Below are 25,882 nucleotides of genomic sequence, written 5' to 3'. Positions count from 1 at the left end.
TTCTTCAAACTCATACAAACATTCTTTCAAATTGCTGGCTTTAAAAACACACACAAATAAACAAACAACCCCCCCCTACCTGCTTTTCCAAGAAGTGTGCAACTCTGGTCCTCTGCTCTTTTGGGATGGTCGGGAGGACCTTATCAGCCATGCTGAAGTCCCTCCGCATGACGGCTGTCTGGTACTCCAGCACTGAAACCAGCAGGGAGTAGCTAACAATGTTCAGTTCCTTATCCCCCAGATAAAGCCTGTTGTCTTTAGGAATATAGCCCAGGAGATACATCGTCCTGTAAGAGAAATGGAAACTAATTTAGAATTAAGCCCAAATCAGTACACACTCTCTCCCGCCCTCCCTCACTCTGCCTCTTGCTCATAATCTTTTCATTTGATTGATGCAGTTTTAGTTAGCAATTGCCACCTATTAAAACCATAAAACTGAAAAACCAGGCCTACCATTGTAACAAGCCAGCAACTGGTTTTATTTTTAAAGTATACTTTTAAATTTAGGATGTTAAAAACAAAAGCAAAATGACAGTCAGCTACCTGTCCAAGTGGGCAATGGTGACTATTTCTCCTCCGACATAATAATTTAATCTGTTCACAGAACTTGTGTAAATGAAGCAATCGCCTACCCACAGCCCTGTTTTCACAATTTCCTGAATCTCACCAAGAACCTACAGAAAGAAAATGAAGCCTGTTATTATCTTATTCAACAACAAATAACAAACTGTCAATAACAAAAAACTGAATATAATTAGGGGTGATGGATAGAAAAAGAGATGCAAAGAAAGAATCCTACTTCAAGAAAGAAAATCTTTCTTGGAATGTCTATCTTCTTTATTCATTTAAGAACAGATTCCTGGATGAGCATCTATAATGTTAAGTCTCACCGTTGAGTCAAAGCTATAATCTAAGAAAGTGCTGATCGAAATTCCTAACATACATGAGACTGGCATAATAAGTATTTCATAAAATCTTCTAAGATACCTCCACCATGGATGATTTATCTTTATATTTGGAGGTTCATTTAATTTATTTTTTTAAAGATAATTATAGACGCTCTTATTTTAATTTACTTTTTAAATGGAGGAAAACTGCTTTACAATATTGTATTGGTTTTTGCGGTACAACAAAGTGAATCAGCCATAATTAATATATATATCTTCTCCCTCTTGAGCTCCCATCCCTTCCCCGCCAAGTTCCACCCCTCTAAGTCATCGAAGAGCACCAGGCTAGGCTCCCTCTGCTTGAAAACCCATTTTAAATAACTCTAGCTAAACTGTCTTAGGACCATAACAACTTCTAACTTCCTTACTGAAAAACTGTCAAAGTTGGTCTAAAGATTTCCTATAATCAAAGCACAAATCTCTTTTAACAAATACTTTCAGACCCTGATCTCTGAGCCAAGACTTTAATTTTCACATTTTACCGTAACCCCTTAAATGTTTATTAAGTTTTCCCAAACCTAATTTATAATAAAATGTTACAATGAGTGAAGTTCAGCTGTAAGTACATAATTCATTTAAAAACAAAGCTGAAGTTTTATTGATGCAATTACCTCAAAACCGTCTTCAATGCCATCTTCAGTAACTCCTTCATGTGTTTCCTGTGCAGCCAAGACTTTTTCTGACAGATATTTAAGGATAAAAAATGACTCCTCAGTTGCAATACAGACTAGCTCTCCAGAGTCAGACCAGAAAATCTACGACATGACAAACAAAAACACAGATAAACGATTTTAGAGTCTATATGAATGTGACAAACTGCATATGCTGTTTCCTACAAGACTTATCTTCTTACATTAGGATAATAAGTAAGCACTTAATCTGATACATATATATGTACACACACACACATGTGGGAGGGTGGACAGGGCGCTGCTATTTTATGTACAGAAATGGAAAGCCCTAAGGGAGGCAGGAAGAAACGCTGGCAGTAAGTCCCGGGTGCACTGAGTTCAAAGGAGCACGAGAATATTCCCAGCTGCTCTTCAACAGTGTTTCTCCCTCCCTCCCACCCCCATTATGACCTCCACCCCAAACCTTTTTTAGGCATTGTTTCCCAATCACTTTCCTTTATCAAGTTTTATTATCACAGATACTACACATCTGAAAGTGAAAGTTGCTCAGTCATGTCGACTCTTTGCAGCCCCATGGAGAGTATCCTGCCAAGCTCCTCTGTCCACGGAATTCTCCAGGCAAGAATACCGGAGTGGGTAGCCATTCCCTTCTCCAGGGGATCTTTCCAACTCAGGGATCAAACTCAGGTCTCCTACACTGCAGGCAGATTCGCTACTGACTGAGCCACCAGGGACGCCCACTGTCCATCTATACATTATGTAACACATAAACATACACACAGTACACAAGCTCATGACATGTATGAACATATGAACATCTATGCTTTACAGACAGAACAGAGTACTTTTTCTCATCACTGGTTTCAGGAACTGATGTCTGTCCCCTTAAGGATGATGCCCCCCTTGCTGAGAATGCAGACTCTAGAAATCAGAACTAGGACCCTGGGAGATACCGGTCTCCAGAGATAACTTCCTGACAGTGAAAGCTCTCAAAGAAGCAGGCAGATCTAAAGGTAGAAAACTGTCGCTGGTGAAAGGCCGCCTAAAGTTTAAATAGCCGTTATCAGGTAACGTAGGCAAAGGCTTTCTGAACTGAGTGGGAGACTTGCAGGTCTTGCCACGCCAAGAACTCATTGACTTTTCCTCTTCAAAGCATTAAAGCCATTTAAAATAAGACTAGCACTTGGCATCTGTACAACTCTTTATACTTTTCAAAAAGCCCAAAATCTACTGCCTTATTCAAATACCCCAATCTTCCTTTTTAAAGCAATCCTGAGGTAAATGGCCCCATGTCCAGCACAATGGGACAGGGACAGCAGGGTACCAGGGTATTTCTTGGCCTCAGGGACCCAGAGTTTGTCACAAAGAGGTACATTCCAACAATAGCAAAGATGGAAGCTCACGTGTTTGGGTTGAATTTCAATTCTGCGTATGAGTTCCGTATTTTCCCAGTCATAGAAAGCTAAACCATTTACAGACCTGACTCCCAGTAAGAAGCCTCCATAGATACCTACAAAGAACAACAAAATATTTTCAAATCTTTAGATGTTTTTGAGCGATTACAAAGTTTCTAAAATTGTATCATATATAAACAGCACTTACTTTCAGCTCCAAAGTCTGGTTTAAATGATTTTTTTTCCTTAAAGTTCTTAAATATCTTTACAACACTGTTGCTCTCTCTTATTGCATATCTGTGGGGAAAAGGAAAGCAATCATAACCTATTACATATATACTAAACTGTAATTCCACCAAATATTATAAGTATCTTCACATGTATTTAAGTAGTGAATTACACAAAAATATAAAATTAATATCTGAAGATTCACTAATGTATTTTTTTCCTAAGAGATCAGTGAACTGCTTACAGTTGGACAAATAATGAACAGGCTTCACAATGTCTATTATACAAATTACTAGGGCTTACAAACCATTTTATAAGATCCAAATGTCGTTCAACAGGTGAATGAGTAAACCAACTGTCGTCTATGCATAAAATGGAATACTACTCTGCCCAAAAGGGAGCCAGTCATCGATCCATGCAACAAGCTGCTGTTTAGTTGCTCAGTCATGTTTGACCCTTTGCAACCCCAGACTGTAGCCCGCCAGGCTCCTCTGTCCATGGGATTCCACAGGCAAAAATACTGGAGTGGGTAGCCATTCCCTTCTCCAGGGGATCTTCCCAGATAAGAGATCAAACCCGCACATATCCTGCATTGCAGGCAGATTCGTTACCACTGAGCAATCTGGGAAGCCCATGTAACAACATGGATGCAACTCAAATACATTATGCTGAGCAAAACAAGCCAGACGACAAGTACATACCGCACAACTCCACTGACGAAATCCTAAAGAAGACAAATCTAATGTAGTGGGGAACAAGGGTGGGATGCTGACTAAGAGAAACAAGGGGATTGGTTTTGAGGTGACAGAAATGTTGACTGTGCTGGTGGTTACAGGTTACATCCATTTGTCCAAATTCGCTGATACACTTAAAACAGTGCCTTTTATTTTGTATAAATTATTCCTCAATAAAAAGTAACTTAAAAAAACACATCTTTTATAAGTGGCTCACTAGTCAGTCATGCTTAGCAACAACTTAATAAATTGTGTATACTCGGGCCTCTCTCTTGAAAGGGGTCTATGACTGGATATTCAAGAGTATATGAGAAAGGGATGGAATAAGTACTTTGCTCCAACAGGAAAGATGCTGAACAGGGAGGGTCTGGGCTGGATAAACCTGAAAGAGGGAACTAGCAAAACAGAGGGAGACGTGTGCTGAGAGAGGTATGGCAATTCACAAACTATAACTGTGCTCAAGGTAACAAAGTACATTTTACTATATGGAACTGTGCATAAATGAGTTTATTTAGGAAATTGATGACAAGATCTTACCTCTCAGTGACCTTTTTGTTAAAAACTAAAAAGCATGCATCTTACTGAGCAATGCTGAGGCCTAAGTTCCTCACTGTTGGCAGAAGAGGCAACACAAAATACGGAGAAAACCAAACCAAGAAAACTATGAAGATGTAATTCAGTGTGTAGTCTGGAAAAAACCAAAACCCCCATGTTTATTACATGCACCAAACAGGAATCAAAAAGGAACCAGTCAGTATATATCTAGTATAATATTGAGAGGTAGATTTTTTTTCTGTTTTTAATGAGACAATTATGAACATTTTTAATTCAGACAGAATTTGTTAAGAATGGGAGATAAGTAACATCATGAAAACTCATTTTCATGATGTTAAGTTTTTATCATGATTACATTAGAATCTAGCATCTCTCCAAGTGGCTCAGATGAGGGCAGCAGCGGCAGCTCAGGATATAGGTTCTGGGGTGGGGGTGGGACCTGCCAAGGTCTTTATCTGAGGGCCTACTCTGCCTTCAGCCCTGCCGTGGGCTCCACCAAGGAAAAACAGGTGTTGGGTCCCCAGTTTATTATTGGGTCAGACTGAGTGAGCCAGCTCAAAACTGGGTATAAAATGTTAAAAGCAGCTCATGCTGTACATTTGCCCCTGACTATTCTGAAAGAGATGGGAATACCAGACCACCTGACCTGCCTCTTGAGAAACCTATATGCAGGTCAGGAAGCAACAGTTAGAACTAGACATGGAACAACAGACTGGTTCCAAACAGGAAAAGGAGTACGTCAAGGCTGTAGATTGTCACCCTGCTTATTTAACTTATATGCAGAGTACATCATAAGAAACGCTCGGCTGGAAGAAGCACAAGCTGGAATCAAGATTTCTGGGAGAAATATCAATAACCTCAGATATGCAGATGACACCACCTTTATGACAGAAAGTGAAGAGGAACTAAAAAGCCTCTTGATGAAAGTGAAAGAGGAGAGTGAAAAAGTTGGCTTAAAGCTCAACATTCAGAAAACGAAGATCATGGCATCTGGTCCCATCACTTCATGGGAAATAGGTGGAGAAACGGTGGAAACAGTGTCAGACTTTATTTTTTGGGGCTCCAAAATCACTGCAGATGGGGACTGCAGCCATGAAATTAAAAGACGCTTATTCCTTGGAGGAAAGTTATGACCAACCTAGATAGCATATTCAAAAGCAGAGACATTACTTTTCCAACAAAGGTCCGTCTAGCCAAGGCTATGGTTTTTCCAGTGGTCATGTACGGATGTGAGAGTTGGACTGTGAAGAAAGCTGAGTGCCAAAGAATTGATGCTTTTGAACTGTGGTGTTGGAGAAGACTCTTGAGAGTCCCTTGGACTGCAAGGAGATCCAACCAGTCCATCCTAAAGGAGATCGGCCCTGGGTGTTCTTTGGAAGGAATGATGCTAAAGCTGGAACTCCGATACTTTGGCCACCTCATGCGAAGAGTTGACTCACTGGAAAAGACTCTGATGCTGGGAGGGATTGGGGGCAGGAGGAGAAGGGGACGACAGAGGATGAGATGGCTGGATGGCATCACTGACTCGATGGACGTAAGCTTGAGTGAACTCCGGGAGTTGGCGATGGACAGGGAGGCCAGGCGTGCTGCAGTTCATGGGGTCACAAAGAGTCGGACACAACTGAGCAACTGAACTGAACTGAACTGAACTGAATCCTTCAACACAGGTCTGGTGAGAACTGGTCTTCAACATGGAGCAGCACAGCCTACTGAGCCTTGCAGACCTCTTCAATACAGCTGCACACAGAATGTCCACTGGCAATCAGGGGTAGCTGATATGACACAGACAAAACTTACTCTGAAGAATCGTGGGCCCACGCGAACTCCTGGGCAGACCCAAAACTCTTGTTCCTCAGTGCCATTGCTGTGTAGATGATGTACTCGCCGTCACCACACACCACAACAAACCTACAAGTTAGAAAAGCCAGGGTGGGGAGAAGTACAGAGGACCAATGACATGCAGAAGTTAAAAAACAATGATTTATCTTGTTTCTAATACGGTGAAATATTTCTAATAACAAACGTTATTTCAGTTGACTGTTACAAATGAACCTAATATCTTTTAAAGTTATATATTTCTTAGAATACAGAGCTAGACGTAAATATTACACCCAACAAATCAAAAGCAGATTATGAAGATGGGGTTACTGCTGAAAATATTGCAATGGCCTCTCTTACAAACAAAGGGTCAGGAAGATAAGAAAGGCTGGTGACGTATAGGAGAGGACTCCAATAATTCAACTAGCATTTATTGAGTACTCAGATACCTGGCATTTTGCTCATTACATCTACACAATAAGAAGGCATGATCTTCTTGCAAGGCTACCATCATTTTAAAGCTGATCATTCACATAAGTGAAAATATCTTATCCCACTTTTTAATGACTGTTAAATTTATGATGTTTATAACAAACAGGGTATTTTTAACATTTGTTAAGAAAAAAAGAATGTTGCATAGTCAAAACTTTCTCAACAGACATATTGGCTGTTATTAGACTGCCAAAGCTGAAATGTAAAACTTAAGCAAAAATTGTTTTATGATATTAAGGGGAAAATATGTAATGTGTTCTTACTCTTCATAAGAAAACTTTATTGCAAGTAATTATGGAGACCATTTACTGAACAAGGCAGCATACTTGGTTTATATACTTGGTCTTTTTTAATACTCAGGACAACATTATAAAATACTCAGATCTACTGTAAAGTAATTTTTAAAGTTTACACGTTTAAACTCATTGTATGAGAAACTTTTCTTTCACAAGATGTTTAGCGCTTTACAAATCTTAAGGGAGAAACAAAGCTGATGATACAAATTACAGAGAAGAAGCAGAATTATTACCTTTCCCAAAACTTTTTCAAAAGACAAAGACCTCACCACTCTTCTTAAGAGCAATGAGTCAGCAAATATTTAGAGAGCACCTACTAAGTCTCGGGTAAGATAGGATTCTTGCTCTTGAAGGAGCATAGGACATGTCATAAGGACGCATACCAATATATATGAAATAGAGTCAACACAAAACTATTCCACTGTTCAAAACTGTGTAGTGGGAAAGGCCAGGAAGATAATTATGCTTCACCGTGCATGCAGACAAGATCAACGAGCCTGGCTGCCTGCCACTGTGTTGAGGCCAGGGCAAAAGCTCAATGAGGAATGCGTGTCACAGGGCAGGACTGGGACAAACTGTGGATATGCAAACACACACAGGCCCAGAGGGAGATTCTGGTGGTGGCTTACCGTCCGTTAGGATTGTGCTGAATAGTCTGAGGGTATATTTCACAACTGCCCATATCTTTTACTGCCAGTGGCAGTCTTTCTCCATCTTTAATTTCGGCATCTCCCATTGCTTTTAGGTTGGCCTGCTGGACTTCTGAATGTTTGGCCCAGATTATCTTTCCATTGGCATCCATGGACATGGCAGGTTCCTCCCGACCAAGCTGGAGGAATGACAAATGACTTTTAGCCACAAAAAGGAAAACAAATGATACTACAACAAAATAAACATTTTCTATTTTCATTTAATGAAGGGCTCCTTTCTTCCACTTAACTCTCCTCACCAGTACCTAATCTCTTTTAAGTACATAGCTCAATGACAGAGTGCCAGTTTAACAAAGCTGGTGACTTAGAAGAAAACTGCTCCCCCTGTATACCCTATTCAGAGACAGTGCAATGAGAGATTACCTTAACAATGATGCTCCCTTCATCATAGCCCAAAGCAACGTTATTGGACCCTCGCAGGCTGGCCACACACCATACTCTCTCCATTCCATAATTCAAAGTACTCTCAAGGCGATAGGTGCTTGAATGCCAAATACGTACGGTTCCTGAAAAAACAACGTGAATCAGCCATTTGACTTGAATACCCAACAGTGAACTGTCAGGTGGACCAGCCACGTGGAAGTCTTTATATTCAAACACAACACACTTCCTGGAAGCTTCATTTTTGATCTGTAGTCTGTGACTTTATAAAGCAACATAAACATATAATACAAAGTGCATAACAAGCTAAAACAAAGAAACGTAATTTTTATGTGTGAAGTAATGACTGGATTCCTAGGTACAGTGCCTACTACATGCCAGATGCTTTTTATGTTATTTCTCCACATTCTTTCCCTACGATCCTATGAGGTAGGTGTATCTATTCCCATTTCATAATGTACCCAAACCACACGTTTATGAAGTGGCAGAGCCTGAATCTGATCCTGGGCTTTTAGACTCCAAAGCACAGGCTTTTTCCGTTTTCCCCTAGCACTTCCAGGTGTCCTCTTATGTACCTAACAGAGTCAAAACACATCAGAATCATGATGATGATAATGATAATAACAATGTCCTTGTACTCTTTTATAGCTTAAGTAATCTACTCTAATAAAAAATATCAAAATCTTTTGAAACTTCCAATGAAAATGCAGGGCACTAAGCTGGCTTAAATATCCAGTCAGCAATGAATGATAAGCATAGGAATAAATATACATTTTTAACTTACCATCTTCTGAACCTGTGATGATGATTGGCAGCTCAGGATGAAAACTGGCACAAGACACATTTTGGGCATGTCCCTCCAGTGTCTGTACACAAGTTTTATTCTACAGTCAATACACAGAAAACACTCTTATTAGTGGAAGACAATAACTCATCCTTAATTTTCCCAGAGCACAGATACACAATCAATGATAATGGTCGTAACAATCTGAACAATATTCAATACAGAGATTTTTGAAAGAGAATGATCTTACTGTGCACATGTTTTCTCACTGTTTGTTAGTACAGGCAAAAGTAACTATCATATTTAAAGAAGAAAACACACACCCCCTGAAAGAGCTGGTTTTCATCTAAGTATCAGTGCCCCAATTTCCTAAAATGTCTTTAATGTTTTTATTCTGCATTTAAACACAGATTTGAGTATCTTACTATAAGTGGTTTTCTAGGCCTCATTTTATTAACTATTCATGGTTATTTTGATGTGAGAAACAAAAAAATAAAAATTTAAAATCTTGGAGATACAAAGTATAGTAACAAGAGTTCATAATCAGGTTTACAAGAGTCTATGTGGCAAAATGATAGCACTATTGTGATGTCTGACATTAGTCACTAGTGTGCTAGTTTTGAAATACAAATGAAGTCTGCCAATGAGGATACTAAAGGATGTAAGAATTCATTTTAATTAAAACCTTGAAATTTCTCATTTCTAGTAGTAAATGAAAAATAAACATGATGGCATTTTATTTTTAAAATCTTAATAAGCATTTGTTGTTATTTTCATGGGGAATTCTGAGACCACAGTTTAGGTGCAATTCCTGATGCCTTAACTTATTATTATGCTCAAAACAGAGTTCAACAACCCAAGTTTGAACTGTCCTGTAAGAAACAGTGAGAAGTATATTTAACATAAGGCAAGTAAGCTATGTAAAAACTGTACCTGATAGTCCCATATTTTCACAAGACGGTCATCTGCTCCTGAGATGAGGTATGGCTTGTCACCACCACTGTAGTAATCAATGCAATTCACGCCCTTCTCATGTCCCTCCAGAGTGAAGTTTGGTGACGATGAGCCCAGCTGCCACACCTTCAGAGAGCAACAGCATCTGCCAGTCAACATGGGGCCTTCATTTCAGAAGGCAGCTCTACCACACCCCTGACAGGTCAAAGAAATGCCAAAGCCCAGGGGAGAAGCTGAAGAATGCTCATTTTTTCACCCACTTGTTTGGGTTCTTTCTCACTTTACTTGAATTTCCAGGGAGCAGAATCACTATGGCATTCTCTGAAATGCCAATTCCAGGCTTTATCCTTAGAGATTATGATTCAGTGGAACTACAGTGAACTTCAGGAATCTAGATTTTCAACAGACACCCCAGGTGTCTTGACTTTGAGAAACACTACTCTATGGGTAGGAAATGATGTTATGAGAGAGTTATTAATAACACAAAGCTAATGAAAATGGACTTAGTAAGATGTATTAAGAGGAAAAAAATTACGGCTTTAATCAAAAAATTTAAAGTATGAAAAAGCAGTCATATATTACTACAGCACTGCTATTGAGCTTTGGAGAAGGAAATGGGATCCCACTCCAGTGTTCTTGCCTGGAGTATCCCAGGGACGGGGGAGCCTGGAGGGCTGCCGTCTGTGGGGTCGCACAGAGTTGGACACGACTGAAGTGACTTAACAGCAGCAGCTATTGAGCTTTATCTTTACAAAATATTTATTTTGTATGACTACTACATGGGAGGCCCTGTGGGGAGTATAAAAATATGTAAACAAACTTTACTAGAGCCAAAGGTAAGACAATTTTGTCCTCAAGCTATATCTAATTTAGTGAAGAAACTTCTAAACTAATTTCAAAGTTCTCAACGTTATGTCAAAAACAAGGATAATTGAGTAAAAGAAAAAAATAATAAAGTAAATCAAAGCCCTAAGATAGTCAACATGTACCATTTAATAGTAAGTTGTCAGACAAACAGAAGATAACATTTTATATAAGTCAAAGGAAAACTAATAAAAATGTTATATAGATGTAAGCCTATTCATGTAACCAAAGTTAAATCTATGCATATAGAAATATTTTAAGTACTACAGTGGGAAAAGGAATATATTTTCACTCACTGCAACATGTATTAAGCATCTAATACAGACAGGGCACTGTGCTGCTTGCTAATGTGTGTCTGCTTGTGGGAGGAGGGTAACATACGGTTCCTGCCCCAAACATCAACATTTCGGGAATAAAGATTTCCCATTATTATTCAACAGGAAGGCCATAATAGAGACCCCCAAAAATGGAAGGAATGGGATGAGAATGGCTCTGTCTAGGGGTGAAATGGATGGCTGAAGAGAGCTTCTCAGAGTAAATAACTGCTAAGCCTTGAAAGATGAGTAATTCTCCAGAGGAAAAGAAATCAATAAGGGAGAATAAAGGATACTGTAGGCAGAGGGACCAGCTGAATGAGGTAAGGTTCTGTGAACATTCACAGCTTCTTGAGAAAATGGTGAGGAGACCAGGTTTACAGGAGATGTCTTGTAACATTAGCTAAGGTTGGTCTTGCAAACCCTTATATTCCATACCAAGGCATCTGGACTTTACCCTTAGATTGGGAACTGACAAGATGGAACCCACGTTTTAGAAAGATAACTGGCAGTGGTATGGAGAAATGGAGTAAGAAAAAGAGAATGAAGGTAAATGAAATAGATTAATAATCTGCAGAAGGCAACAGCAAATACACTAACAAAGAGGAAAACAGTGACCTAGAGAAGACACAGGCATTTTCTTATTCTGGGTTTGCAGAGGTTTAAAACTCTTACTATATATTGCTTCCACATGGAGAAACACCCCTCCACTAAGAGCACTGAGTTGCCACACCATTTTTCTAAACAGAATATGCCCTTCTGAATCAAAATAAGAAGTCCTATTTTGCTTCAAAATGAGCTTTTGAGATAAACTTCTCAGATAGGAAGCCAGCAGTAAAATACCTAACACAATTATATCTCACCAACAAGCATAACTGACACAAACAATGGGCACCTTACCTTGATTGTCCTGTCCAAAGAAGCACTGGCAAACTGGTTGTTATCTTTAGGGTTGATCACAATCTGCATTACATAATGGGTGTGTCCTTCAAACACTTGTGAGCAAGACCATTTTTTATCCCAGTCCCAGAGTTTAATAAGCATGTCATCTAGATCAAAAGAAAGTCTCCACTTAGTTGCAATATCTATTTCTTTCATTCAGAACTAAGGTGCAGAATCTCTGTGCCTTTCTAAGGAAGAAAATCTAACACAAATCATATATTCCATGACTTACAGACACAGAATCAGAATTGAACAATTTTTCAAAATGCTTATTCTAAGAATAATTTTAACTTTCTGAAGAATGGAGATAAAAGACATTACTAATAGCAAATATACAAATTTCATGGAAGAAATTTAAAACAGACTCGATGGGTTTTACAGATTGATAAAAGAATAACACAAGTTTGATTAGAGTCTAAGTATGACTGAATAATGATGACAATGACTATTTCAGAAACAAGCATTTCTCTTTTAATCAGTTCAGTTGCTTAGTCATGTCTGACTCTTTTCGACCCCATGGACTGCAGAACGCCAGGCTTCAATTGGTTAAAAAAAGTTCTGAATTACTTCTCAATTTCTAACTTAAAAATGTTTCAAAGAGCTATTACCAATTCAGTGCAACTTGTTTTAACTGCCTTCCAAAAAGCCCCACTGCTTTATACATAATACCAAGGTGCAAACTAGTCTGAATATAAAGATAAAACTGACTAGAGTATATGACAATCTGCCAAAAACTCACTCACTCAGCACATAAATTAGCTTTCTGTTCAGCAGATGTTCCAGCATCTAGACCTTCAGGTCTTCCCTGACAGGAATTGGAGCAACTGCTACACAAATCCTAAGTAGAGCTGATATTCATTAAAATACAAAAGCAAGCAGCACTGATAGCACGTAAATGGATTTAAATAGTTTAAAGGCTGCTTGGAATCAGAACTCTACTTGTAACAGCAGTAAATGAATTGCATGTCTCACTAAATGAAAGTGAATTACTCAAAGAGACCTACATGACTAAAAGGGGTCATCTCTTACCACTGCTGGTTAGAATGAAAGGCTGGGTTGGATGAACAGCAATACAACGAATGTAGTCTGAATGTGCCTCAAACATATGAACTCTCTCCAGAGTGTTGTAATTGAATACTCTAATCTGCATGTCATCCTAGAAATGAAAATTTAAAAACCATCATTACTCTTATGAAGTAAATTGCACAAAAAAATATACTACAGGCTCAAGGTATAAAGTCCAGGTTCAAAACACTGCACTCATTAACAAAAGAAAGCAAGAATCAAAATTCTGCAACTCATTTAGGTAATCACTGACCAATTCATAAATGGGATTAGAAATTCACATGCTTACTTACCGCTCCTGTTACAACCCAATTCTTCCTTGCAACAAACTTTGCAGCTCGAACAGGAAGATCACATACTTCAAATGTTTTCACCAGTGTCTTAAAAATGTAACAAGAACATACCACTTTGAGTTATGAAAAAACAACTGAAAAATCTGTTCTATTTAAAACATCCAATTATTTAGATCACTTCTAATCTTAAAAATATTCTCTAGCTAAAATATAAAAGCAGTCGAATGGAAAACATTGACCAATCATCTTTTCTTTAACAGATTAAACGTAAAATACTTATAAAAGAAAAAAGCAAATATCCGCAAGATGAAGTTCCCCATCCTCTGTGCTCCAGTCCTTCCCTACTTCTCTAGCCCCATCCTTAGCTACTCTCAGCCTTACCTTTGCTCCCATTCCCTCCACCTGAAAACCCACCCAAAGAACCTTATACTCCACTTTCACAACATAGCACTTTCATAATTATATGCTTAATGTCAGTCCTTCCTGCTAAGCCCCCTGAGGGTGGGAATCTTATTCACCACTGTATACTTAGAGCCTAAGAACAGCAGATGAAAACCCACCCATGTGTAATAAGTATTTATTGAATGAATTAGCTCTTAGTTTTCTTCTTTTAAAAATTAAACCCATAAACTCATAAAATAAACTTATAAACAATATACAATTCTTTTGTATACTTCAGCAAGATACTTCCATACAGAAACTGTTTCTTTTTAGTGATGAACTAAGTGATTCCTAATTCTTCACAGTGATTAAGATGTCCTTTAAAGCTGCTCAGAATAGAGTTATATACACAGAATAGAAAGCTGCTCAGAAAAGAATTATACACACAGGATAAAGGTGGAAAACTAGAAGACCGTGCCAGAAAGAACAGCAATGAACACATTTCTTTGTCTTCCCACTTTGATACCTTGTTCTTTAAAATTCTGAAAGTCAAACTATCCCTTTAAAAAAAAATATTTCATTCTTTTTATATATAATTTATTTTTTGGCTGTTCTGGGTCTTCACTGTTGCACAGGTTTTTCTCTAGTTGTGGAGAGTGGGGGCTCTTCTCTAGTTGTTGTGCATGGGCTCTCATTGTAGTGGCCTTTCTTAAAGCAGAGCACAGGCTCAAGGGTGCACACGCTTCAGCAGTTGTGGCACGTGGACTCAGTTGTTGCGGCTTCTAGGCTCTGGAGCACAGAGTCAATAGCTGTGGTGCACGGGCTTAGCTGCTCTGCGGTATGTGGGATCCTTCTGGATCGGGGATTGAATCCGTGTCTCCTGCATTGACAGATTGATTCTTTACCACTGAGCCACCAGGGAAGCCCCAAACTATCACTTTTCTATATCTGTTTCTGTACTAGAGAATAGTGAAAAGAGCATATTATGATTGATTAACCATGTGTACCAAATATAAAAATAGGAATTGGCTCGTAAGAACTGTTGAGCCCAATCTGGCTTCCTGAGCAAGACCTCAAAGATTCTTCAGAAAAGACTGAATAAGTGGGGGCATGAGCTCCAACCTGCACAATCATTATCAGCTGACTGTGATACAGACACACGTGAGCAGGCAGAACATGCAACCTACAAGATGACATGGTAATACACAAAAGCTCTTACTTCAGTTCAGTCACTCAGTTGTGTCCAACACTTTGTGACCCCATGAACCAGAGCACACCAGGCCTCTCTGTCCATCACCAATTCCTGGAGTTTACCCAAACTCATGTCCATTGAGTTGGTGATGCCATCCAACCATCTCATCCTCTGTTGTCCCCTTCTCCTCCTGCCCTCAATCCTTCCCAGCATCAGGGTCTTTTCAAATGAGTCAACTGTTCACATCAGGTGGCCAAAGTATTGGAGTTTCAGCTTCAACATCAGTCCTTCCAATGAATATTCAGGACTGATTTCTTTTAGGATTGACTGGTTTGATCTTAGAGTCCAAGGGACTCTCAAGAGTCTTCTCCAATAGCACAGTTCAAAAGCATCAGTTCTTTGGTGCTCAGTTTTCTTTATGGTCCACCCTCACATCCATACATGACCACTGGAAAAACTATAGCCTTGACTAGATGGACCTTTGTTGATAAAGTAATGTCTCTACTTTCTAATATGCTGTCTAGGTTGGTCATAACTTCCCTTCCAAGGAGTAAGCGTCTTTTAATTTCATGGCTGCAGTAACCATCTGCAGTGATTTTGGAGACCAGAAAAATAAAGTCAGCCACTGTTTCCCCATCTATTTGTCATGAAGTGATGGGACCAGATGCCATGATCTTCGTTTTCTGAATGTTGAGCTTTAAGCCAACTTTTTCATTCTCCTCTTTCACTTTCATCAAGAGGCTCTTTAGTTCTTCACTCTCTGCCATAAGCGTGGTGTAATCTGCATATCTGAGGTTATTGATATTTCTCCTGGCAATCCTGATTTCGTCTTGTGCTTCATCCAGCCCAGCATTTCTCATGATGTACTCTGCATATAAGTTAAATAAGAAGGGTGACAATATACAGCCTTGACGTACTCCTTTTCCTATTTGGAACCAGTCTGTTGTTCATGTCCAGTTCTAACTGTTACTTTCTGACCTGCATACAGGTTTCTCAAGAGGCAGGTTAGGTGGTCTGGTATTCCCATCTCTTTCAGAATTTTCCACAATATAGTGACCCACACAGTCAAAGGCTTTGGCATAGTCAATAAAGCAGAAATAGATGTTTTTCTGGAACTCTCTTGCTTTTTCGATGACCCAGAAGATGTCGACAATTTGTTCTCTGTTCCTCTGCCTTTTCTAAAACCAGGTTGAACATCTGGAAGTTCACGGTTCACATACTGCTGAAACCTGGCTTGGAGAATTTTAAGCATTACTTTACTAACCTGTGAGGTGAGTGCAATTGTGTGGTAGTTTGAGCACTCTTTGGCATTGCCTTTCTTTGGGATTGGAATGAAAACTGACCTTTTCCAGTCCTGTGGCCACTGCTGAGTTTTCCATATTTGCTGACATATTGAGTGCAGCACTTTCACAGCATCATCTTTCAGGATTTGAAATAGCTCAACTGGAATTCCATCACCTCCACTAGCTTTGTCATATTGATGCTTCCTAAGGCCCACTTGACTTCACATACCAGGATGTCTGGCTCTAGGTGAGTATCACACCATTGTGATTATCTGGGTCGTGAAGTTCTTTTTTGTATAATTCTTCTGTGTATTCTTGCCACCTCTTCTTAATATCTTCTGCTTCTGTTAGGTCCATACAATGTCTGTGCTTTACTGAGCCCATCTTTGCATGATATGTTCCCTTGGTATCTCTAATTTTTTTGAAGAGATCGCTAGCCTTTCCCATTCTATTGTTTTCCTTTATTTCTTTGCATTGATTGCTGAGGATGGCTTTCTTATCTCTCCTTGCTATTCTTTGGAACTCTGCATTCAAATTGGTATATCTTTCCTTTTCTCTTTTGCCTGTCACTTCTCTTCTTTTCACAGCTATTTGTAAGGGCTCTTAAGGAGGCAACAAACTCAGGGATCTGCTGAGCAGTAAAAAATGAAGCAGCCACAGCACTAACAGTCATGGTTCAGGCCTACATTGAGTGCTGTTGCTGATACAAATGACCTAAGGGATAGTCTTCCTACTCCAGAAGCTAAACAAGATAAAGAGGATGAAATACTACATACTCAACATATAAATCACCAATGAGAAGTAAATAAAGAAATACTTGTATCGTGCCTGACAGGTTACATACACAATTTTATCTAATTTGATTTAATCATTCTGACAATCCTGTGAAGTAGAAAGGCAACATATCATTTTCATTTAGGTAAGTAAATCAAGCCTCAACATGGTTAAGTCTTGCCCACATCATTTAATTAGCAGGATGGCTTCAAATTCTAACGTACTGATTTTTTAACTGCTGCACACATCACTGTAAAGAGTATATAATTCCTCATTTGAAATTCAAGAACATTTGAATTTACTCCCTAAAACCTTTTCGGCTCTCTCAAGCATCTTGCTCTCCATATACACAAGTGCCAAGTAACTTCTGTTGGTGATAAAGGAAGAAAAGCAGGGGGATCCAAAACAAATCAACTATTCAACAAGACTTACTGAACATCTACTATGAGCCTGACTGTCAGGTGCCCACTTGAAATAACAATGGGAAGTAACATTAGGGAAATCCCACTTGAAATAACAATGGGAAGTAACAGTAGGAAAAACACTAGGATAATCACTAGGGATTTTCTTCAGAAACCTGCAGGGTTTCCTTCAGAACCTTCTTTTCTTGGAGGAAAGAAGGAAATTTTAAAAATTACCAATGAGATGAATTATGAAGGGGGAAGCAGATGGCCCTGCAGAAGGGCACAGAAGGGTACAAAAACAAAGATGAAGCAAAGCAGATGACCTGAATCAAGCAGTTACATTACAGTAAAAATAAGGGAAGTACACCTGGGCTTTAGAGCACACCTCTCACCACATAGTGAGAGGAAGGAGAGTGAGAGATGGTGAAATGAGGCTGACAGAGGGAACCTCTAGGAAGCATGGTGGGGGTGGGGGAGGCACCAATATATCTGTTAAGCACAAAATCAGAAAGATTTTAAACATTTGGATAGAATAGATCCTCTACCCCACCAAAGGCAGTAGGCAAACATCCTTTCTACATCAAGCCAAAAGGAATTCATAAGATTTGAAATTGCAGAGGACAGAAATTCTGAATTAGTGATATACTGATAAATGGAAAATTTATTATTCAGTAGTTCAACACATAGTTACTGAGCACTTATTGTGTGTCAGGTACCGTCACAGCCACTGGGATAGGGCAGAAAACAAAATGTTAATGTGAATAAAATATCACTGGTGGGGTCCTGGTTGAATATGCAGTCCTTACTGTTTCATTAGAATGATATAAACTGAAAGGGTGGTTTAAGTTTACTTTTGAACTTGGTTCCTCCTAAGGCCTATTTTTGCCATCTTAAACCCCTCAAATGTGAATTTTATCTGGATTTTAAAAACTTAACCTTGGATGTTGGGGATAATTACTGTATAAACAGACACAAAAGTGTACAGCATAGTGCTGACTATATGTTCTAGACGTTGAAAGAAAAAGATTAAGGATGGCCAAAAAAGACTGGAAAAGATAAACTAAGTTGAAATATGTATTACTTACTCAGAGGAAAGCATTTAAGACAGATAATCTGTAAAAGACATATTTCTACATGTAATGAAAAGCTGACTGCAAACATCTCTCTGTTATTGTCTATAATCTGTATGGCTGCCTGAAAGTTATCTGCACCATGCACTATATTAAGCATGTGGGGGAAAATTAGTAAAAGTAAAAATCTCATTTTGAAGATTTTTAGAATACTCACTGAATGGAAAATTAAGTACCATTAAATACTATTATCTAGAGCAAGTGATCTTATATTGGTCAGTTTCTTCAAAGAAGAGCTAATACTACCTACATGAGAACTTAATACTTCAATATTGGATACAATGAGCCCAGAACAGTTTCTCCCACAAGCTCTATCTTCATAAATGTTAGCTTATCTTTATTAAAAATACTTCGTACCAATTTATTTGGAAAAGCAGTATATATACACACACACACACACACACACACACACACACACACACTACCATTTATCCTCTTTCATTATAAACAGTCTAAGACAGTATTTCTAATAAAGTCCTTAAAAATTTCTACCTGTGTTTCATGATTCCAAACGCACACGCTACCATTATAAAGACTGGCCAGCATCCATGGCTCTGTAGGATGCAAATCCACACTCTTAACTCGATCAGATCGAGCAGTAAGTTTTCTCTTGATATCAAGTCGCAGAGGCTAAGGACAAACAACATGAAAAACAAGCAAACAAAATGTTATATTGCTACGTCAAATGAAACATGTTTGCGATCTTAAGTAAAAACAGTGCATTAACATGCCTACAAAACAATTCAGTTTTTACTTTGCGAAACTGCAGCCACAGTTTAAAGTCTAAAGCACCTACTTATTCACTCATACATATAAAAAATATGAGTATTTAAAAAACTTCAACTTACAGCAGCACTTGTCAATCTTTTTGGTTTACAGACACTTCTATAGCATTAATTTTTGAGGACTTAAAAAGCTTCTGTTTATGTGAAGGGTGAAAGGTGAAAGGGTTAGTTGCTTAGTTGTGTCCAACTCTTTTACGACCCCATGGCCTGTAGCCTGCCAGGCTCCTCTGTCCATGGAATTCTCCAGGCAAGAATACTGGAGTTGATTGCCATTCCCTTCTCCAGAAGATCTTCCCAATTCAGGGATCGAACCCGAGTCTCCTGTATTGCAGGCAGATTCTTTACCATTTGAGCCACCTTATTTATGTAGATTATATTTATTAATATTTATCATGTTAAAAATTAAAACTGAGACAACTTTATTCATGTATTAATTCATTTTCAAAAACAAACTAAACCTATTCACGTTAACTTAAATAAAATAACTACAGCTTTGAAAGAAATTTAGTGATAAGAGTAGCAATGTTTACAGTTTTGCAGAACTCTTTAAATTCTGACCTAACAGAAGACAGTTCATTTCTTGTATCTACTTCGGCCCTCAATATGTTGTGATATGCTGTTTTGGTTGACATATGAGAAAAAAAAGAAGCAAACCTGGCTCATAGATACAGAGAACAACAGATTGGAAGCTCCAGAGGTGGAGTGTAGAAGAGGGAGAAATAGGTAGAGGGGGTCAAAAGGTACAAACTTCCAGTTATAAAGTAAATCATGGAGACGTAATGTACAGCAAAGCAGTTAATACAGTGCTGCGTATTTGACAGTTGCTAAGAGAGTAGATCTTAAATGTTCTCATTACAAGAAAAACACACAAAAACACACAATTTTGTAACTATGTATGGTGACAAATGTTAACTGGACTTACTGTGGTGATTGTTTTATTATATATAAATATCAAATCATTATATTAGACACCTAAAACTAATATAATGTCAATTATACTTTTACTATTTTTTAAAATTGAGTTCTTCAGAGAATAGTAGATTTATTTTGGCAATAGTGTTATTAATAGTAAATGCTAGACAATGTAATGTGGGATCATTAAGGGCCATGTCCATGAAGGGCTCTGGAGTCAAATGGGAATGTTTATAATATTTTAATGGATTTAAGTTATAATAACCAAACGGAAATTAGGAGAATTTTGAACCAAAGCTAAAATACTCTCTATTGTCATAAATACTAATAGTTTTAAACAGCATTTTTCAACCTGGATTTGTCATCCAAACCACAGGAAAAAAAATGATCTGAATAACTATTTTCTCAGTTCTTCCAAGGATGGCTTTTTAGGAGAAAAGTTAATTCATTATACACACTGATGGTTTATCGCAGTAGTCTCAGTTCTCTCCTGGAAGCAGATATGAGGAAGACTGATTTAAAACATGTTTCTCCTTCAGCAGGTTTTAAACACAACCTAAGAGTTCACTTGACAACTTGAGTTACCATCAAATTTTTATTTTTGCTATCTTCCATGATGTTCATGAATGGGAGAGAAATTTAACATTACTTTTCTACACAAATGAAGCCTGCTCAATGATTTCAGCAGAGGTAATTTCCTGAGACAAAGCAAAAGACCTCACAAGGCTCTTATTTATTGTTTTGGACATCTATCAAATCTGGGTCACTGACTACTTCGAACCTGGTTCTCACTTCTGTAAATGCCTCCCCTTCTGGCAACAACCTCCACCTCTTACTTTCCTTTAAAAGATCTGAGTTCTCTGGCTCTTCACAATCACCACAAAAATATCTTCTCCATCTCAAACTTTCTACTTTCAAACCATTATCTTCACATTCCTTCCTGAAGCAGGACTTTTCACTTCATCTATTTCTGAATCTTGCCCCATTAATTACCTTCACAAATATTAACTTTTTTTCTGGTCTCTCCATAGTTAGCAGACACGATGTGTCTATTACATGCCAGGAATCATGGTGGGAGTTTAACATAAGCCAGCATACCTCATACTTTTTCTCCAGCAAATGAGGAAATTGTACACTTTTAAACTCATATTTTACCATCAAAAAATGTCTTAAATGATTGATTACTGAGTAAAAGGGAAGGTGGCCCAAGGTACAAAGCAACACCAGTATAACAACATGCCCCTAATGCACAATCTCAGTTTTTAAAAGCACAGCCAAGGGCTCTTGCTGTATTTCTCCCAATATTTTAGTGCCTACTTTGAATGAGACATCGTACTAGGGACTGTGGAATACCAAGATGAATAAGGTACTCATAAAAGTGAGTGAAAGTGGCTCAGTCGTGTCTGACTCTTTGCGACCCCATGGACTATTCAGTCCATGTAACTCTCCAGGCCAGAATACTGGAGTGGGTAGCCTTTCCCTTCTCCAGAGAATTTTTCCAACCCAGGGATCAAACCCAGGTCTCCAGCATTGCAGGCGGCTTCTTTACCAGCTGAACCACAAGGCAAGCCCAAGAATACTGGAGTGGGTGAAAATCAAAGTGAAGTTACTCGGTTGTGTCCGACTCTTTGAAACCCCAAGGACTGTAGCCCACCAGGCTTCTCCATCCATGGAGTTTTCCACTGGAGTGGGTAGCCTTTCCGTTACTCCAGGGGATCTTCCCAACCAAGGAATCGAACTGGGGTCTCCTGCATTGCAGGCTGATTCTTTACCAACTGAGCTATCAGGGAAGATACTCATACTGCAGCCTTAACTCTAAACATCTCCTTGTATCTCCCCACTTAGCTTAAATGTTACTGCCATCATATAATCTTTTGGATTACCCTACCAGAAGTATCCTTTCCTACAGGATCCTACAGAATTTAACGTTTAATATTTGTGCACACGTCTTTTTTTGGTTTCTAGAGTAGATGCTCCTTAAGAGCTCATTCATGTGCAATATTCAGCACTTTATATATCTGGGTATGGGAGGCTTCCGTGGTGGCTCAGCACTTAAGAATTTGCCTGCCAATACAGGAGACATGGGTTCAATCCCTGAACTGAGAAGACCCCCTGGAAAAGGAAATGGCAATTAACTCCAGAATTCTTGCCTGGAAAATCCCATGGAGAGAGGAGCCTCGGTGTGTCCGTGGGGTCACGTGACTGAGTGACTAAAGAACAACAAAAGAGGTTTAAGAACAGAGAGGATAATCAAGATCTAAAGAATCATGATGGACTCAAGCTTCAGTTCCATCACTCATCTCAAATGCACGACAGTGGGCAAGTTTACTTAACTTCCCTCAGGTTTGATGTACATAAAACTATTGACTATTATCTATCCCTTAGTGTAATGAGAATTAAATTCAGTATTAAGCAGTAAGAACAGGGCCTTGCCTATTTTAACCACTCCATGAACATTTATAACTCACTCTCCCACCTGCTATGAGAATTAGGAAGCAAATGTTTAGCCAAATCCATGGCACACAGTAAACACTCTATGGTAAATGAGTGAACAAATTTACATTTAAAATCTTGTGTAAAAGATTTTAAGATTTTAAATGTGTTAAAGAATTAAATATTTAATTATAAAAATACTCTTAAAAATCTCAAAAGAAAACTAAATTAGGCAGATGCAAGCGGCTGTTTCCAAAAATGTCCATTTGAAAACCAAAGCACACTCCAGAGCAGGTCCTTGGTAATACAAGGCAGTAGGACTTAAGTTTTGTTCTGGGGCTCTTAACCTGGGGACCCAAGAAAGCTCATGAATGAGTATTGGTGGGTGAGAGTATCTGTGAGTGAGCCCATTAAATTTTTATGCAATGTTGTGTTTCTCTATGCACTTTTATGGAAATATTCATAACATTCACAAGTTTCCCAGGGAATCAACTTCTGTTGCAGTTAAAACTCTGTAGCAATTAGCCTTAAACTCCCCCCCCCACCCCACTTTTAACTGCAAAGTGAGGGACCTGGACTTATTAATCCCTAAGGTCTTCAAGCTCCAAAATCTCTGAACATGTGCTGCTTAACAAGTTTTAAAAAAAAGGCAAGAAAATGTTTAAATACAAAATACACAATCTCTTACATGCTTTTGGAAAGAAATTCTCACACTATCGCAGTTTTTCTTACTATTAAAACTTAAGTGCAAAAATATTTTAGCGCATATTTGGGGGTGATAATAAAAAAATGGTGTGATGATTTGTCATTTGTCAAAAATGCTGTGTGACTGTCATTCTTCAGTTCAGTCGCTCAGTCATCTCCGACTCTTTGCAACCCCATGGACTGTTCATCACCAACTTCCGTTTACTCAAACTCATGTCCATTGAGTCGGTGATGCCATCCAACCATCTCATCCTCTGTTGCTCTCTTCTCCTGCCTTCAATCTTTCCCAGCATCAGGATCTTTTCAGGGTCATTCTTCAGTCACTATATTTGCAAATGCAGACAAGCACGCCAACCAGTTTTATAAAATACATCCCAACTCTTCGCTTCTCGCTTGACACTTAAGCTGGGATTCCAAAGCATCTGAAATTCCTCTTTTGACTCTACAGGATCCATTCACATTTCGAAAAGCGGGGCATAGGGGCGCCTGCCTGTTTAAGTTCCTAGTTTGCGGCATACTATACCAAAACAAGCAGAAGAGTGCAAAATCAGCTGTCACCGTTTTAAAAGCACAATGAGGTAGTTTCATCAAAACCTTCTACAGAATTCAACATTTTCGGCTTTCTATATTTCCCTACACTAAGGACCCCACTGCGGACCGTAGAGACTCTAGTAAACGCCGTAAGCACCGAAATTAGGGACCCTCCAGGCACTGTCTCCCCAAACGACCTGCCGCCTCTTCCCTTCCAGAATTCAAACTGCACCAGGACCCCTCAAGGCCTGAGGCGGTGGCTGCAGCGGGAACCCAGGCCGCGGACAACTGCGGGTCCCAGGCCAGGAGCTCCAAGAACTGGCCTTGGCCACATGGGGCCCCACTGCCTCCTGCAAGGCGTGGACTTACCATGGCTCCGTCGGTCCGAGCCCCGGCGCCCTCACTCGCTACAGACCAAGAGGTCCTGGAGAAACCCACCGACCCGCTGACCAGGCGACTGACTGACGTGGAACTTCCGGGAGGAGTTCTCGCGATAGTAAAGACCAGAGCGAGCGCCTGCGCAAAGTCGGCGCTGGGCGGGTTTTCTAAGCCCCGCCCCAATTTCCTAGGCAACAAGGCCTCCAAAGTGCCCCAAGCCGACCTGGCGCCTCCGGAGAAGGGGAGGTGTGGCCTCTAGAATCATTTGCAGTGCCCTGGGGCAGCTGAGAGTGGAGTAGAAACAAACCGAGAGTTAAAAACGATAAGAAAAAGCGAAATACTACTTTCGAGTGCTAACGGCCGGAGAAACTCCCCCACAGTGGAGTTGTGTCACGGGAGCTGAGAAGTGCTGTCAGCGGGAGAGGGCAGAGGAGAGAAGGGAAGATGAAGTGAGGCTCTCAGCCCACTTGTACCTTGGTCGGCCTGAGAATGAGGCCCATGTAGTCCTTTCCCGACCCTGCTTGGGGCACCGATTTCTGTTGGAAAGATGTGGGCGGCTTTCAGGGCTGAGCTTCATTCTTCTGAGATCGGAGGGCAGAGAAGAGTCTTCAGCTTTGGAGCTCCCCAGGAGATAGGAGTATCATCAGGGCCTGCAGGATCTCCTTTTGTTGAGCATCGACTGCATTGTTCGTTCATTTATAATTATATATCAATCTTCGGCTATGTGCCAGAATACTTTCCTCTCTAATTCTTCACATCAAATCTGAATTATCTCCATGTTACTGATGAGGAAGTCAGTTCAGTCTGTTCAGTTGCCCTGTCCTTTCCGACTCTGTGATCCCATGGACTGCTGCACACCAGGCTTCCCTGTCCATCACCTACTCCCGGAGCTTGCTCAAACTCATGTGCATCAAGTTGGTGATGCGGTCCAACCATCTCATCCTCTGTCGTCCCCTTCTGCCTTCTATCTTTTCCAGCATCAGGGTCTTTTCCAATGAGTCAGCTCTTCACATCAGTTGGCCAAAGTATTGGAGTTTCAGCTTCAGTATCAGTCTTTCCAATGAATATTCAGGACTGATTTCTTTTAGGATTAACTGCTTTGATCTTAGAGTCCAAGGGACTCTCAAGAGTCTTCTCCAACAGCACAGTTCAAAAGCATCAGTTCTTTGGTGCTCAGTTTTCTTTACGGTCCACCCTCACATCCATACATGACTACTAGAAAAACCATACCTTTGACTATATGGAGCTTTGTTGGCAAAGTAATGTCTCTGCTTTTTAATGTGCTGTCTAGGTTGGTCATAGCATCTGCATGAAGCAGATGGCTAGAAAGAAAGGATGGTGCTAAAATCTGAAAATTTACTGAAATAGGAATTGGACTTTGATTCAGTAAGCAGTTGGTAACAAGCCAGAAAAGAAACATGTTTATGTATGCACTGTGTAAGATTTATCTTTCATTGCTGTGTATGAAGAAATGGATTGGAACAGTGAGACAAGTTTGGAGGAAGTGGGTATGGAAATAATAGTAATATTGAATAGATTTCATTGAGTGCTTACTTTTGTAATTGAAATAT

General features: G+C 39.4%; 1 protein-coding gene across 1 annotated transcript in view; it reads right to left on the bottom strand.

Annotated features, from left to right (window-relative positions):
• Positions 1–24,434, bottom strand: part of COPB2 (coatomer protein complex subunit beta 2) — a 34,602-nt gene extending 10,168 nt beyond the window's left edge. The window contains exons 1-15 of the mRNA XM_005675506.2: positions 24,303–24,434; positions 19,060–19,197; positions 13,404–13,490; positions 13,075–13,201; positions 12,004–12,152; positions 9,905–10,051; positions 8,972–9,071; positions 8,170–8,312; positions 7,726–7,925; positions 6,288–6,398; positions 3,182–3,270; positions 2,983–3,089; positions 1,559–1,702; positions 544–674; positions 80–287 (exon numbers count right to left, since the gene is read on the bottom strand). Of these exons, the coding sequence (XP_005675563.1) occupies positions 80–287; positions 544–674; positions 1,559–1,702; positions 2,983–3,089; positions 3,182–3,270; positions 6,288–6,398; positions 7,726–7,925; positions 8,170–8,312; positions 8,972–9,071; positions 9,905–10,051; positions 12,004–12,152; positions 13,075–13,201; positions 13,404–13,490; positions 19,060–19,197; positions 24,303–24,305 (1,884 nt within the window). The 5' untranslated portion in view covers positions 24,306–24,434. The remainder of the gene's footprint in view (positions 1–79; positions 288–543; positions 675–1,558; positions 1,703–2,982; positions 3,090–3,181; positions 3,271–6,287; positions 6,399–7,725; positions 7,926–8,169; positions 8,313–8,971; positions 9,072–9,904; positions 10,052–12,003; positions 12,153–13,074; positions 13,202–13,403; positions 13,491–19,059; positions 19,198–24,302) is intronic.

This window comes from Capra hircus, chromosome 1 (genome assembly GCF_001704415.2).
Source record: "Capra hircus breed San Clemente chromosome 1, ASM170441v1, whole genome shotgun sequence".
Classification (NCBI taxonomy): Eukaryota; Metazoa; Chordata; class Mammalia; order Artiodactyla; family Bovidae; genus Capra; species Capra hircus.
This window is presented reverse-complemented; position numbering and strand designations above follow the sequence as displayed.